The sequence below is a fragment of the Sinocyclocheilus grahami genome, unplaced genomic scaffold (assembly GCF_001515645.1).
Source record: "Sinocyclocheilus grahami isolate Dianchi unplaced genomic scaffold, SAMN03320097.WGS_v1.1 scaffold55.1, whole genome shotgun sequence".
NCBI lineage: Eukaryota > Metazoa > Chordata > Actinopteri > Cypriniformes > Cyprinidae > Sinocyclocheilus > Sinocyclocheilus grahami.
In genome coordinates this window covers 3557004-3570311 of record NW_015505234.1, presented here as the reverse complement: position 1 = coordinate 3570311, position 13308 = coordinate 3557004, and the positions used below count along the sequence as shown (strand labels likewise).

At 37.5% G+C, this 13308-nt stretch overlaps 2 protein-coding genes across 6 annotated transcripts; both read left to right on the top strand.

The window, feature by feature from the left end:
- Positions 1-4879: 4879 nt before the first annotated feature.
- On the top strand, positions 4880-6808 carry LOC107583917 (CD44 antigen-like). 2 transcript variants are annotated; one of them, XM_016270269.1, is made up of 6 exons: positions 4880-4946; positions 5044-5206; positions 5558-5697; positions 5939-6349; positions 6441-6522; positions 6606-6808. In XM_016270269.1, the coding sequence occupies exons 2-6, from the start codon at positions 5085-5087 to the stop codon at positions 6778-6780; spliced, it is 930 nt and encodes a 309-aa protein (XP_016125755.1). In that variant the 5' UTR covers positions 4880-4946; positions 5044-5084; the 3' UTR covers positions 6781-6808. The 2 variants fall into 2 exon arrangements, with proteins under 2 accessions (XP_016125755.1, XP_016125754.1); XM_016270268.1 differs by having other exon boundaries at positions 6600-6808.
- Positions 6809-6948: 140 nt separating this feature from the next.
- On the top strand, positions 6949-13031 carry LOC107583808 (RING finger protein 141). 4 transcript variants are annotated; one of them, XM_016270142.1, is made up of 6 exons: positions 6950-7233; positions 8225-8419; positions 10291-10399; positions 10585-10766; positions 10872-10979; positions 11722-13031. In XM_016270142.1, the coding sequence occupies exons 2-6, from the start codon at positions 8286-8288 to the stop codon at positions 11870-11872; spliced, it is 684 nt and encodes a 227-aa protein (XP_016125628.1). In that variant the 5' UTR covers positions 6950-7233; positions 8225-8285; the 3' UTR covers positions 11873-13031. The 4 variants fall into 4 exon arrangements, with proteins under 4 accessions (XP_016125629.1, XP_016125628.1, XP_016125627.1 ...); XM_016270143.1 differs by lacking the exon at positions 8225-8419 and having other exon boundaries at positions 6949-7233; XM_016270141.1 differs by lacking the exons at positions 6950-7233; positions 8225-8419 and adding an exon at positions 8726-8917.
- The last annotated feature ends 277 nt before the right edge of the window (positions 13032-13308 follow it).

Genomic DNA, 13308 nt, shown 5'->3' with positions numbered 1-13308 from the left:
ATCGAGTCACAGTTTATTATCCTGAGTCTGGTCAAGTCACAGTTTATTATCCTGAGTCTGGTCAAGTCACAGTTTATTATCCTGAGTCTGGTCAAGTCACAGTTTATTATCCTGAGTCTGGTCAAGTCACAGTTTATTATCCTGAGTCTGGTCAAGTCACAGTTTATTATCCTGAGTCTGGTCAAGTCACAGTTTATTATCCTGAGTCTGGTCAAGTCACAGTTTATTATCCTGAGTCTGGTCAAGTCACAGTTTATTATCCTGAGTCTGGTCAAGTCACAGTTTATTATCCTGAGTCTGGTCAAGTCACAGTTTATTATCCTGAGTCTGGTCAAGTCACAGTTTATTATCCTGAGTCTGGTCAAGTCACAGCTGATATTCATGAGTCTGGTCAAGTCACAGCTGATCATCCGGAGTCATCAAGTCACAGCTGATATTCATGAGTCTGGTCAAGTCACAGCTGATCATCCGGAGTCCCGTCACGTCACAGCTGATCATCCGGAGTCACGTCACGCCTCAGTTATTCATCCAGAATCACGTTGCATCACAGCTGATCATCCAGAGTCATGTCACGTCCTGTCTGTCACACCCAGATTCTCAAGGTCAGTCCTTCGGTATCCCAGTCTGGTATCCAGTGTGAGGGATGCACCGCTGGTGTCTGCACGCACCGCTGGTATCCCCAAACCCACTCACTCTAACCCTTCTGTTCATGAACTAATTCCCCTGTCTGAAGTGTTTCCCCTGATGGGGATCGCCTTTTGTTGCGTTTGGGCTGCATCCCCCTCCACAGAACTCCCAGAGGCGGCAGCACCCACTATCAGGTCTGCAGAGTCGGTGGCTGAAGCTACAGTCTCTCCTGAGGTGGTGGTGCTCGCTGCTGTGTTCCCCGAAGCGATGGTGCCTGCTGCAGTTTCTCCCGAGGTGGCGGCGCGTGCTGCAGAACCTTCCGAAGTGGCGGTGCCCTGCTCGTCCTGTTCCGGCCAAGGAGGCCATCGATGAACTCTCTGCCTGTTCTGTTCCGGCCAAGGAGGGCGCCGATGAACTCTCTGTCTGTTCCGTCTTTTCCTGGATTTTTCCCTCTCGTCTCGCCCCTGTGATTCTGTCTGCCGATCGGTGACCTACACTAGCCCTAGGACTATTCTTGTGTTTTGCCCGCCATATACCTGTTTGCCATTGTTTGACCCTGCCTGTTTACCACGTCTCTCTAATAAAAGCTTGCAGATGGATCCACACGTCTCACGTCTCGTCAGCCCCGTCACAATTATATTGTTGTTGTTGTCACTGATTATATCATTTACAATTTTTGAATTTATTATTTGTATTCTCACTTGTCATTATAATTGACAAATTATATATATAATTTTATATTTTATTTTATTTCAAGTAATGAAAATGTTTTTCATGGTTTTAATTTTAGTTTCAGTTTTAGTTAACCATAATAACCCTGAAATTATGAATTTAAATTTTTTGGTGAACTCTCTTTAATCTAAAAAGAAAAAAAAATCTAAAAGACAACAACAATATTATCCTGATATATACATATATGTTCTGAAACATTAGACTCATGACAGAATAAGTGAAAAAGACCTCAAAAACAGGGTTCTATTAACTATTAATGTGTCCACGGTTGCCATATTCTTCTCCATCATGTCAACACCTACCTTCCTCTTCCTCACTAGTTCTCCCTGCAGGTGGTTGATCTGCAGGAAGGAGCCGCTGGCACTCAATGCACTCATGGGTCGAACCGCACGTACAGGTCTTCGAGGAGGGTGCGTGGGTTTCGAAACTCCTTTAATCTCCTCAATGCTTTCGAATCGGCCGCTCATGTTGTTGCTGCTGTGAGAAAGAAACTTAAAAGTACCGCTGTCTGAAGCAGGGGTCTTCAGTGAAGTCAGAGCCTGGAGCTCTCCATGAGAGCTGGCCCTTAGGGTCATCGCTCTGACTGGACGCTGAAACCAGACTCAAACTTCAAACTATGAGCCGTTTTGAAATGTTTACTCCTCCTGCTGACCCAAAGTCCCTGTAGACATGAATGCACTGGGAGCTAAGGATACTCACCAATGTGCAGCCTAGATCAATTATTTATGAGGAAATGTTATACCAACTCACAGGGAGCAGAAACTCTATGCTACCACAAGGGATCAAACACAGCTCATCTCATTCTTGATTGCACCGTAGTGCCTCTCACTAGGGTTAGCTGCATATTGGTAATGATGCCAGGATTGAAGACTGACTAGATTTTTACATTTTCTGAAGAAAATGTGACTGGTGTTTACCAAGAAAATCCTGCTAGCAAGATGTTAAGTTGTTAAGGGTGGTTCCTCAAAAGTGTCTGTGATATTCTGATCATTACATATGTCTCTTGGAAATTCCCCATTTTATCATCCACCAGGCAAAATTGTTGAACCTGATCACTTAATAGCACACCTCTCCATAAAATAAACCACAGTATTTGAGGTATCATTCATGTTTGAACAATACTTAAGATCAATACTTATGGTTATTTAGCAAGCACCATTATTTAATACATTATATTATTACATGGGTCTCTAAAATACTCGATTCTGATTGGTCAATAACACCATTTAGTGATCTGATATATTTCTGTTGTCAGTGGCAACACTGTATATCAGTCTGTGCTACTTTCTTCCCTCATATCACACCGCAGACTCACTCTCTCTCTTGTTTTATACAAACACAACTGGCGCCATCTTACATCTCAGGTATTGATTGTAGTAAAAATTACATCAGATTTCAGTGTTATTATTATTGCAATCAGTGCTGGTCCCAGAATTCTGAGGGCCCTGAGCAAAACTTTGTAAGTGGGTCCCTTTGATGCTGATTCTTATTAAAGTTACTAAAGTAATTCAGTGAAGAGCAGTGAATGATTGTCTCATTTTCTTTTGTTGTTTGATTAATGACAGAGAAAGCAGCAGGTTTATTAGGCTGCTGTCACTTTGAGACAAATATACTGACAAGCATTCAGTTACTTTCCCAACAGTTTATGCTTACTTTAGACATAGTAACTGACTGACTTTTGGCATATTTTTGTGTGTATTTGTTCCTTTAAGCACACACCGAAGCCCAAAGTAGCCCATACTTGTTCATACATGTTTCACTCCATCTTGCATATTTTGAGTATAGGGAGAACAGCACTGATGCAATATTGTTGCAGTTTTTGTCTGTTGCTTAGCGGGTTGTTTTGCACATTGTAAGGGGTTTTTGCATTCCACTCTGCTCCTTTTCCATTATTTTTCTATGTTGACATGCACTAGAGGGACATGTTTGACCGTTGACCTCAACTTTAAAAATACGGCCTGGCCTGTATCTCACGTTTGTAAATGGAAAAACGTGTCCTGTTTGAATGGTTCCTAATGGACTTTTTTTTCTTAGAGGAAGTTTAAAATAACATACAGGTCATATTAAAAATATATTAAACTCAAATCAATATTTATATCCATATATTTATTTATTTTGTGATTACTCATTATCACAATATTACATTCAGGCAACTTACCAGATGTATAAAACATTTTCCATTAACACATAACAACAGATAAATAGCATACTTAAATTACTTAACAAATAATTATTCAGAATAGTTCTGCATTATGTTCCTATTATAGTAACAGTCAACCTCAATAACACCAGATCCTTTACAAGTATGGTGTACAAGATTGATTCCCTTTACTTTACGGAGGAAGGAAACTCAACCCCCTCCATTGTTAAATGTATTATTCAAGCAGAGTGAATCAGCACAAATAGAACAAGTTCCACTGGCCCAGATAGCTTTGTTTTTGGTTTTGCTATATTCGTTAACTGCCTGACAACAATTGTATGGGACTCTGTCATCAGAACAAAAACACTTTTATTTCAACTTTTTGTGACTTCGTCATATACAGTATAAGAAGCAGAGTACGCAAACTTCTTCAAATGTCAAAAGCCTTTTGTCATGGTCTATTTCCTGTGCTCTCAGAACAGTCAGGAAAATATGTGTTTATGTTCTAAGTCGGGAATTTAGAGATGAGATAATTGTTTGAATCTGCAAAGAATGGTACAGGATGCTTTGAATAACTTCCTATAATTTTCTACTTCTCCCCTGTGGGTTCATTTAGAGGAGATGCTTTCTATGCTTGCCTGCAAGCCTGTCAGGTCATCGCTATGCACTAACATAGCCTGTAATTCACTGTTCTCTTTCCCAGAGCTTCTTGCAATAGCATATCACTTGGCTGGTTGCTTTGAAAGTGACGTGGTAATGAACCTTTCTGTTTATTTAGCCTTCAGAATCACAGACAACACTGGAAAGAATGACCTGCAGAGGGAATCAGGCCTAATTCAGCAGTTATTTGCTAACATCACTGATGCTACACGTGAGGCTTATAAAATTCTTGTCCAAGGACACATTGAGAGGAAATATTTTTTCAGTTGGATAACAAAGCATCAAGGACATCAACAATGTGTTAAGTCAACATTCACAATGAACTTAACCTGAAATAAATGTATAATAATTAGAACAATAATTTATAAAACTTTAGAGAAAGAGAGACTGAAAGGGGTGCCTGATAGTGTTTATAGTGCCCAATATAGCTGCCTGGAAGTCAGATATTTTTCCAACTTGTCCAGAATGTCTACATGTGCATAATGTATCTAATTAGTTCAAAGATAATTGGCAAAACTGGTACACGACCACAGGAAGTGAAAGTTTTTTAGTTGTCCTCTGCCCTAGCTTTAAATGCCCTCTTTGGGAAGTTCATCTTACAGATCATCCTCAACCTCCTGTTTCCTATTTTTATGGGTCTCTTTCTGCAGCATCATCAGAATGAGTGTATTCAAGCCTCTGGTTTTGGTGGCATGTTCTGCAGTCATGGCTAGAGTCTGGTTACCATTATATCTACTGCTCTTCTTATTTACAAGCACACTCTGTCTAGATGTGAGTCAAATTCAAGGTAGGTTTATCTTTTTCTCTTGATTTCCAATTTTTAAGGGTTTGTGACTTTATGCTTTTGCATTATAATAAAAACATATTTTGTTGGTTGTTTTTAGTCCCTACAAATGGAATTTCTGGAGTATTGTTAGTCCAATCCATGACCAATGTGTACAGTTTTAATGCCACCATAGCCAAAGAGGCATGCGAGGCTATTAAAATGAGAATTGCCAAAAAGGCTGAAGTGGAAACAGCAAACAAAAATGGCTTACAGACATGCAGGTAAATCACTATTTAAAGAGTGGCATTAAATAGACATATAGTCAAATGAAAAATATTATTGTAGATACTGTATATGATATTGATCTGCTCTTTTAGGAAATAAGAATCTTATTTCTAAATAACATTTAAAAAACCTGGATGCCTTATATATGTCATTTCAAAGTACAATACTTTGTCATTTAAATATAACATGGGCCTGCTTGAATGTCCAGCACACACACCTTCAATACTACGATACACAAGATACACAAATGAACCTTGAAGTTCAACTTTTAGAAGTTGGTTAAAAAGTATATTTGAACTCTACAGTTTCTGTTTCTGCTAAGAGTGCAATATTATGCTTTCACACAGGTACGGTTGGGTTGAAGAGCAAATTGCAGTTATTCCTCGAATCGAGAAAAACGAAAATTGTGGTAAAAACAACTTAGGCATTACTGTTTGGACAGTTAACATCAGCAAAATGTTTGACGTTTACTGTTTTAAGCCAGCAGGTATGTACTGTGTGTATAATATGTTTCTGAAAATAAATTATAATAATCAATATCCTATACAGTATATTAGGAACAATCATGTTTAAAATGTGATTAGGAAGAAAATAATACAATATGCCAATGTTTAGACTTTAGGTTTTGTAACAAACATATAATTATAATATTAAACTCAGTAATTAAATCTACTAACATTGTCAGTAAAATGTGCTGATCAGAATATGTCTCTCACAATGCACCTTAGGTCCTGGTGGATCATTTGAAACAACATCAAGCAGGCCTCAACCTACAACAAGAGGAAGAACATCATCAAACAATGATTATTCCACTAAAACAACCCATCCATCATCCATTAAGTCAACCTCTTCTCCTGCCTACACATCTAGAGCCCTTCCTCTCTACACATCCACCCCATCCATTTCCTTTGCTTTCAACACTTCCTCCACAACATTTATAACACTTAGTCTTTCTAACATCAGTGACAGTTCCCAGGCAACGACAAGCCCTCTGTCTCTTTCATCACCCGAATTCTCAACCTCGTCCCCCTCGTCTTCCTCTCATTCATCCACTCAATTTCTTTTTCAGTATAGTTCAACTCCAACAGGCCAGCCTGCATTGTCCCAGACCACAACACCTAACACACTGCCCATTAAAGGTTGGGTTTTGAAACTTAGATGACCTCCTTAATTTGAACGACTTTGCACATCAATTTTATCACATTCTTTTGTCTTTTTTATATATTTTAGCAGCTCCCAAAACATTTGTCATCATTTCTGTCATGGTACTGTTCTTGCTGGTAGCGGCAGGTGCATCTTGGTATCTTAAAATGTAAGTGTTTAATCTACTGTCATGAGAAAAGAGTTGTAACATGGATACTCTTCACTGACAAGTGTGCTTTGCTTTAGTAAAAGAGGACAACGGTTACCATCCTGGACCAGAATGAGACCGAAACAGATTGTTGAAACCGAAATGTGGAAACGAATAAGTGAGAGGCATTGTATGCCAGAACAGACCAGCAAAGACAACAACATTAGGAAATTCAACAACATCATCCTTCAAATGGAACAAGACCCGGACTCACGCTAAAAAACACTGCATTTTTGTAAAAACACTGTAGGCCTACTTTGTTAAAAAAAAAACTGTCACTGCATGAACTCAGCACATTCAGATTTTTCTTCTGTAACACAGAAGAAAGAAAGTCATACTGATTTGGAACAACATTGTCATTTTTTGGGTGTTCAGATGTTACTTTGTTTTTAGTTTGCTGCTCATTTCATTTTCAAATATTATTTCACTTTCAAATATCAGTAACAGATGTAAATACTAATCTGTTCTTTAATAAGGCCATATGTTAAGCCTAAATGATAATAATGTGCACTCTTTAGCTGTAGGCTACTTGTTGGCTTGTCTGTAACAAGGTTCAATGGATTTGACCATAGAGCGTGCTGCTCGTGACATCATCAACCCGCGTCAAAGTTTTCTTGCTATTATCCTATTTGTCATCTTGAATATTTGCCTGGATAAAACAAATGCCAGCAGGTTTGTAGTCATTTATTTGCACGTTCTTGTACATCTGTAGCTTATACTAAGTGTTGGGTGTATTTGCGTTACGGTCTTTATGTATTGTTTCGGTTAGCCAAGCTAACACTAGTAACGTAAATGTTTTTATATCAGCTTCGTCTAACGTTATATTTTAACCGCCTTTTCGCATTCTGAAACAAATGTATATGGTTCACTCGTCTACTTGGTTGTTACATCTTTTGAAAGACAGTTTGTTATTTTTGTTAAACAATCGAGTTAGGTAAGAAGATGCATAAACACCTGTTCAGAAAGTATTGGTGCATGTTTATTATTACGAATAAATGTTGCGGGAATGATTTCAAATGTAATGTACCACTAATGTCACTGACAACATGAGACCTTCATCGATATCTATGAAAAATGACTGATGTTGTTACATGAGTAATTAATACTAATATAACTAAGTAGTGTGGTGAGTCACTTAATATTAGCAGTTTAATATGATTCATTTTTGGCCATTGTTTCTCTGTAGGTAGATGACTAATAACATGAGCATAAACTTCATTTTTATCAATATTTTGGGTTAAAATATATGGACAGCAGGGTCCATGTTTCACTTTCCATTCTTCTACAATTACAAATTATGTTTTTAGTCAAATTTGAGTGAAAGGTTCAATCAAAAAGTTTAATTATAAAGTGTAAACCATGATGATCATGTTATCCTGCTTGATTTGGGAATGATTCAGAAATATGATTCAAAATATCTATATTTTAGGTGCTGTGACTGGCCACCATTTCTTTTAACAATTTTAATCGCATTTTAGCTTTTTGAACTTCACTTAAATATACATTTGGTGTGACAAATGAATTGGAAATACACATTCAGTGTATGCTATCAATTAATATAAGGTCATAAAATTTCATTTGTAAGAAAATGCTGTTAAAATTAGTTTTTAATGAAGTATGTCAGGCTGCATAATGTGTCATGTCAACATTCTCTCTTACCTAGGGCCTCCAGCAGTGAATGAGGTCTAGAGCTGTTTTGGAGCAGCCCTCCATCTGGAGCCAAGATGGGCCAGCAGCTTTCTGGCCAGGCTGTGACCAGACTGCCTGAGAAACTGATCAAACATGTGGGGCTTGTGCGTGACAGTGGCTACCTCACCTATGATGAGTTCTTGGGTCGTGTGGCAGAGCTCAATGATGTGTAAGGCTGCGTTTACACTTGGCATTAACATGCGATTACCGTGATCTGATCAAACAGATCGGATCATCAGTCAATCAGGACACGGTGGGTTTACACTTGGCAACATCAGCTGACTTCTCAATCTGGATAACCGATCGGATCTGTATTGGTGTGACAAATGAATTGGAAATACACATTCAGTGTATGCTATCAATTAATATAAGGTCATAAAATTTCATTTGTAAGAAAATGCTGTTAAAATTAGTTTTTAATGAAGTATGTCAGGCTGCATAATGTGTCATGTCAACATTCTCTCTTACCTAGGGCCTCCAGCAGTGAATGAGGTCTAGAGCTGTTTTGGAGCAGCCCTCCATCTGGAGCCAAGATGGGCCAGCAGCTTTCTGGCCAGGCTGTGACCAGACTGCCTGAGAAACTGATCAAACATGTGGGGCTTGTGCGTGACAGTGGCTACCTCACCTATGATGAGTTCTTGGGTCGTGTGGCAGAGCTCAATGATGTGTAAGGCTGCGTTTACACTTGGCATTAACATGCGATTACCGTGATCTGATCAAACAGATCGGATCATCAGTCAATCAGGACACGGTGGGTTTACACTTGGCAACATCAGCTGACTTCTCAATCTGGATAACCGATCGGATCTGTATTTCCCGTGCAATATTTAAATAAGTCTGCGGTGCAAAGTCGACCTGAAGTGGTGGGTTTTCTTTTGAAAACTATTTTCAGTCGCGGAACATTTTACAAATCAAAATAAATGTACGAGTCTCACTAGCGCTCTGTTCTTCTGACAGTTCGGGAGAGAGGGGGCGGCGTTTTGCATGATGTCGACCTGCGAGTGCAAACGCGATGGCTGGATTGTATGGGGTGTACATTACACTGAGATCCGATCACAATGCGTCCTCGACTACCTCTGGACCAGGACACGCTGATCGGATAACATTCCGATCAGAAGTACATTTACACTTGTCTTTTCAATGTGTATGTGGACAACATCCGGATACAGGTCGCATGTTAATGCCAAGTGTAAACGCAGCCTAAGTGAGGTTTTAGGATTAAACATTTTAGTGACACAATAACCTGCTGGAGTTTGATAAGAGCATGACATCCCATTAAAAAAAAAACATAATTTTATTAATAATATTAAAAGTAATATTATAATAGTAAATAGTATATTTAAAAATAATAATAAATAAATAAAAATACAATGTAATTTCCCTCTGGTCCATCATGTATATAATGTTTACCCAGAAAGAGTTTCTTTTCCTGTAAGGGAAATCTAAATGTGAGCTTATGTTAGTAAAACATTCATATAGTTTGGATGTTAAATCTAGTATTGAAAACTTTAAAAATAGTACTGGAACATTTTCTTTAGAAAATATTAGGACTTTAGTACATCATTAAAGAAAGCTTCAATCTGGGTTACAGCAAGGCACTTACAATGGAAGAGAAAGGGGCCTGTTCATAAATGTTTTAAATACTCACTTTTTCAGTTGTATAGCCACAAGATGTAAACAATATGCATGTTAACGTGTGAAACAAATCTCTTACTAACCTATTCTGTGTAAAATTCTATTGAATTTTAGAACTTGTCACAATGACAATGCAATGCAATAAACCCTAATTCAATGGTTTTATATTAATTAAATAATTTTAAATGTTTACATTTTGTTATTTTAATTTGTATTTAATTTTAAAGAGAATAATACAGTAATTAAAAAAAATACAAATATATATTTATAAAGGTGCAAAAAGTAAGTATGAGCTCATACTCATGTTTCCTGCTCATTTTTATGTTTGGACTTTAATCTGAAAACATACACATTATCCGGTTTGATGTGATGTGAAAGGTAATGTGGTTTCATTTTCTTCCACAGAACTGCTAAACTAGCCTCTGGCCAAAAGAAACATCTTTTGTTTGAAGTACAGCCGGGATCTGATGCAACAGTGTTATGGAAGGTTGCTGTGAGAATAGTATGCACCAAGGTGAGGTTAATGTACACACCTCTGAATTTATAGGTAGAATGTATTAAAATTATTTTTTAAAAGTCAAACTATTTTCTAAAATACAGACATCAATCATTTGCTCTGTACTGCAAATTTAAAATGTGTGATTGATGTTTATCTAGGGTGGGATGGCAATTGTTACTGCTCTCTCTGTGTGCTTGTAGATTAACAAGGAGGATGGAATGGTGGAGGCCTCCCGTATTATGAATCTGTACCAGTTTATCCATCTCTACAAAGACATCACCAGTCAGGCAGCTGAAGTACTGAGTTCAGAGGCTGTGGCAGAGGGATCCTCTGGACCGCTGTCATCAGAAGATACCTGCCAGGCCAGCATGTGGATGGGCAGGTACTTCAAAGACTGCGTTTGTTCTGTTTTCCAAATCTGCACCTGGTGTAATGATGCATAATAGATGACTCATTGTCTCACCAAGCAAAATTTGCTCTGTAACAGGGTGAAACAGTTGACTGATGAGGAAGAATGCTGTATCTGCATGGATGGGAAAGCAGACCTTATTCTGCCCTGTGCACACAGCTTCTGTCAGAAGTGTATTGACAAGTGGTAAGAATCTGTGATTCATTATGATGATTAGTTAATTTACTCATCTTTTACTCACCCTCATGTTGTACCAAACCTGTATGACTTACTTTCTTCTGTGAAACAAAAAAGAAGAGATTTCGAAAGATATTGGTTCCCATTGACTTCCATTTTATAGACAAAAAACACAATGTAAGTCAATGGGAATCGAAATAGTTTACCAACATTTGGTTACCAACATTCTTCAAAATATATTTTGTGTTCAATAGAAGAAAGACAGTCACACAGGTTTAAAACTGAGAGAATTTTCAGTTTTGGGTGGACTGTCTCTTAAATGGATCAGTTTACCTAAATAATTGAAATTGTCATTTACTCACCCTCATATTGTTCCAAACCTGTATGACTTAATTTCTTCCATGGAACACAAAAGCTGAATAATGTTTTGGTCAGAACTGTGACCAGTTCAGTTTTCAAATTTGTGAACTGAATCCAAGTTATATGTAGTTTTTCAAACCAAATGTAAGACTTTTTACGACCTACACAAATAAAATTAATACTATATGTTTCTACCGAACAAAGCCATACAATCTCAAAATAACTAATGTATCTCAGATTCTTTTCCTTAATTAAACAGGCCGAAAGTATAAAGGAAAAAAGTTAAACAGGTTTGGATCAACGTTATGACCATAAATAATAACGGAATCCATAAATCATTTTAATCAGCCATGACAAACCCAGCTCCATTGTGTGTCTGTGCCTCATATAGGAGCGGTCAGAGCCGAAACTGCCCCGTCTGTCGGATTCAGGTGACTGCCGCTAATGAATCATGGGTCATGTCAGATGCTCCCACAGAGGAAGATATAGCTGGGTACATTCTCAATCTTGCGGATGAAGCTGGGCACCCACACAGACCTTAAAATGAAGCCCTGTGCCACTGTCATACTCACTGTCCCCATAACAGATGACCTTCTTTGAACAGCTGTTTCATTGGGTGACTGTGGGTATTTGTTGCACTATATAGTGTCACTCACTGGAGGCAATAACTGCTGATATTTAGACTTTTTAAAAAAACTATTTTTAGGTTAATGCATCATATTATAACACCTGATCAATTCATAGACATGTGAATTGACTGTGAACTCTATGTAGGTAAATGCTAGACAACATGTAGCTGTAAAACTTCATTGCCTCGTTGCACTTGCCATTTTATCTTGTTTGTGAAGTAATTGCTCTTAATTGCTTTTGTTTTGTAAAGGCCTTGTAATACCTGGATAAGTGTCACAGTATCAGCATGTGCAACAGTTTAATAGTATTGATGCTTTAATTCAGTCACACATGATTCAGTTACATTGACTGTACAGTTGATGTGCATTTATACTCTTAAGGTTTAATGGAATAACTGTAGTGATCTGTTTGACATGAACTCATTATCTATGTGTAAGTTGGACCAAAAGTTAGTTATAGGGCATGACTCCTATAACATTCATTATGAAACATAATTGGGATGAATTAACATTTGAGAATTAACTAATTTGCTTGTTTTCTTTTGCAGCTTAATGAGTTGCAATTGAAACTTTTATTTTATAGGCCATCACCACAATGGTGGTTAGTTACCTTTTCATATTTTTCTGGTTTGAAATCCTAGACTTTTCATCCTGCACTTTTGTGTGTATGAGACTGTGAATCTGTGTGCTTAAGAAATTCACTTGTATTATAAAAGATATGTATAGATCAAACTTTATATATAAGTCTAAATTTGTGTGGCAGTTTATGAAGATGTAATCCAGTTTATCAAGCTCTAGTTTTATTTCGTTAAAAACGTTTATTTCTGCAATATTGTCAGATTTATAGAGGTTGGACTGAATGTTTGAAGTTTAATCAGAGAAAATGACACTAGTTACTGCTTCCTTTTGTGATAGAGTTCTTTTAAATATGGACTGAACTGGGTTGTTCACTGTTCCCTTTTCTTGTGTAAATCTTAAATAAAGTAAATTGAATATTTTGTTCCAGCTAGTTCTTGATTGAAGGCTGTAAGAGTTCCCACTACTTCCACTGGGCTGCAGTGTTGAGCAAATAAAGAATAATTTCTCTGTTTATCTGGAATATTAACTATAGACAATCTAATCAGTTTGAAGTTTAATCAGAGAAAATGACACTAGTTACTGCTTCCTTTTGTGATAGAGTTCTTTTAAAAATGGACTGAACTGGGTTGTTCACTGTTCCCTTTTCTTGTGTAAATCTTAAATAAAGTAAATTGAATATTTTGTTCCAGCTAGTTCTTGATTGAAGGCTGTAAGAGTTCCCACTACTTCCACTGGGATGCAGTGTTGAGCAAATAAAGAATAATTTCTCT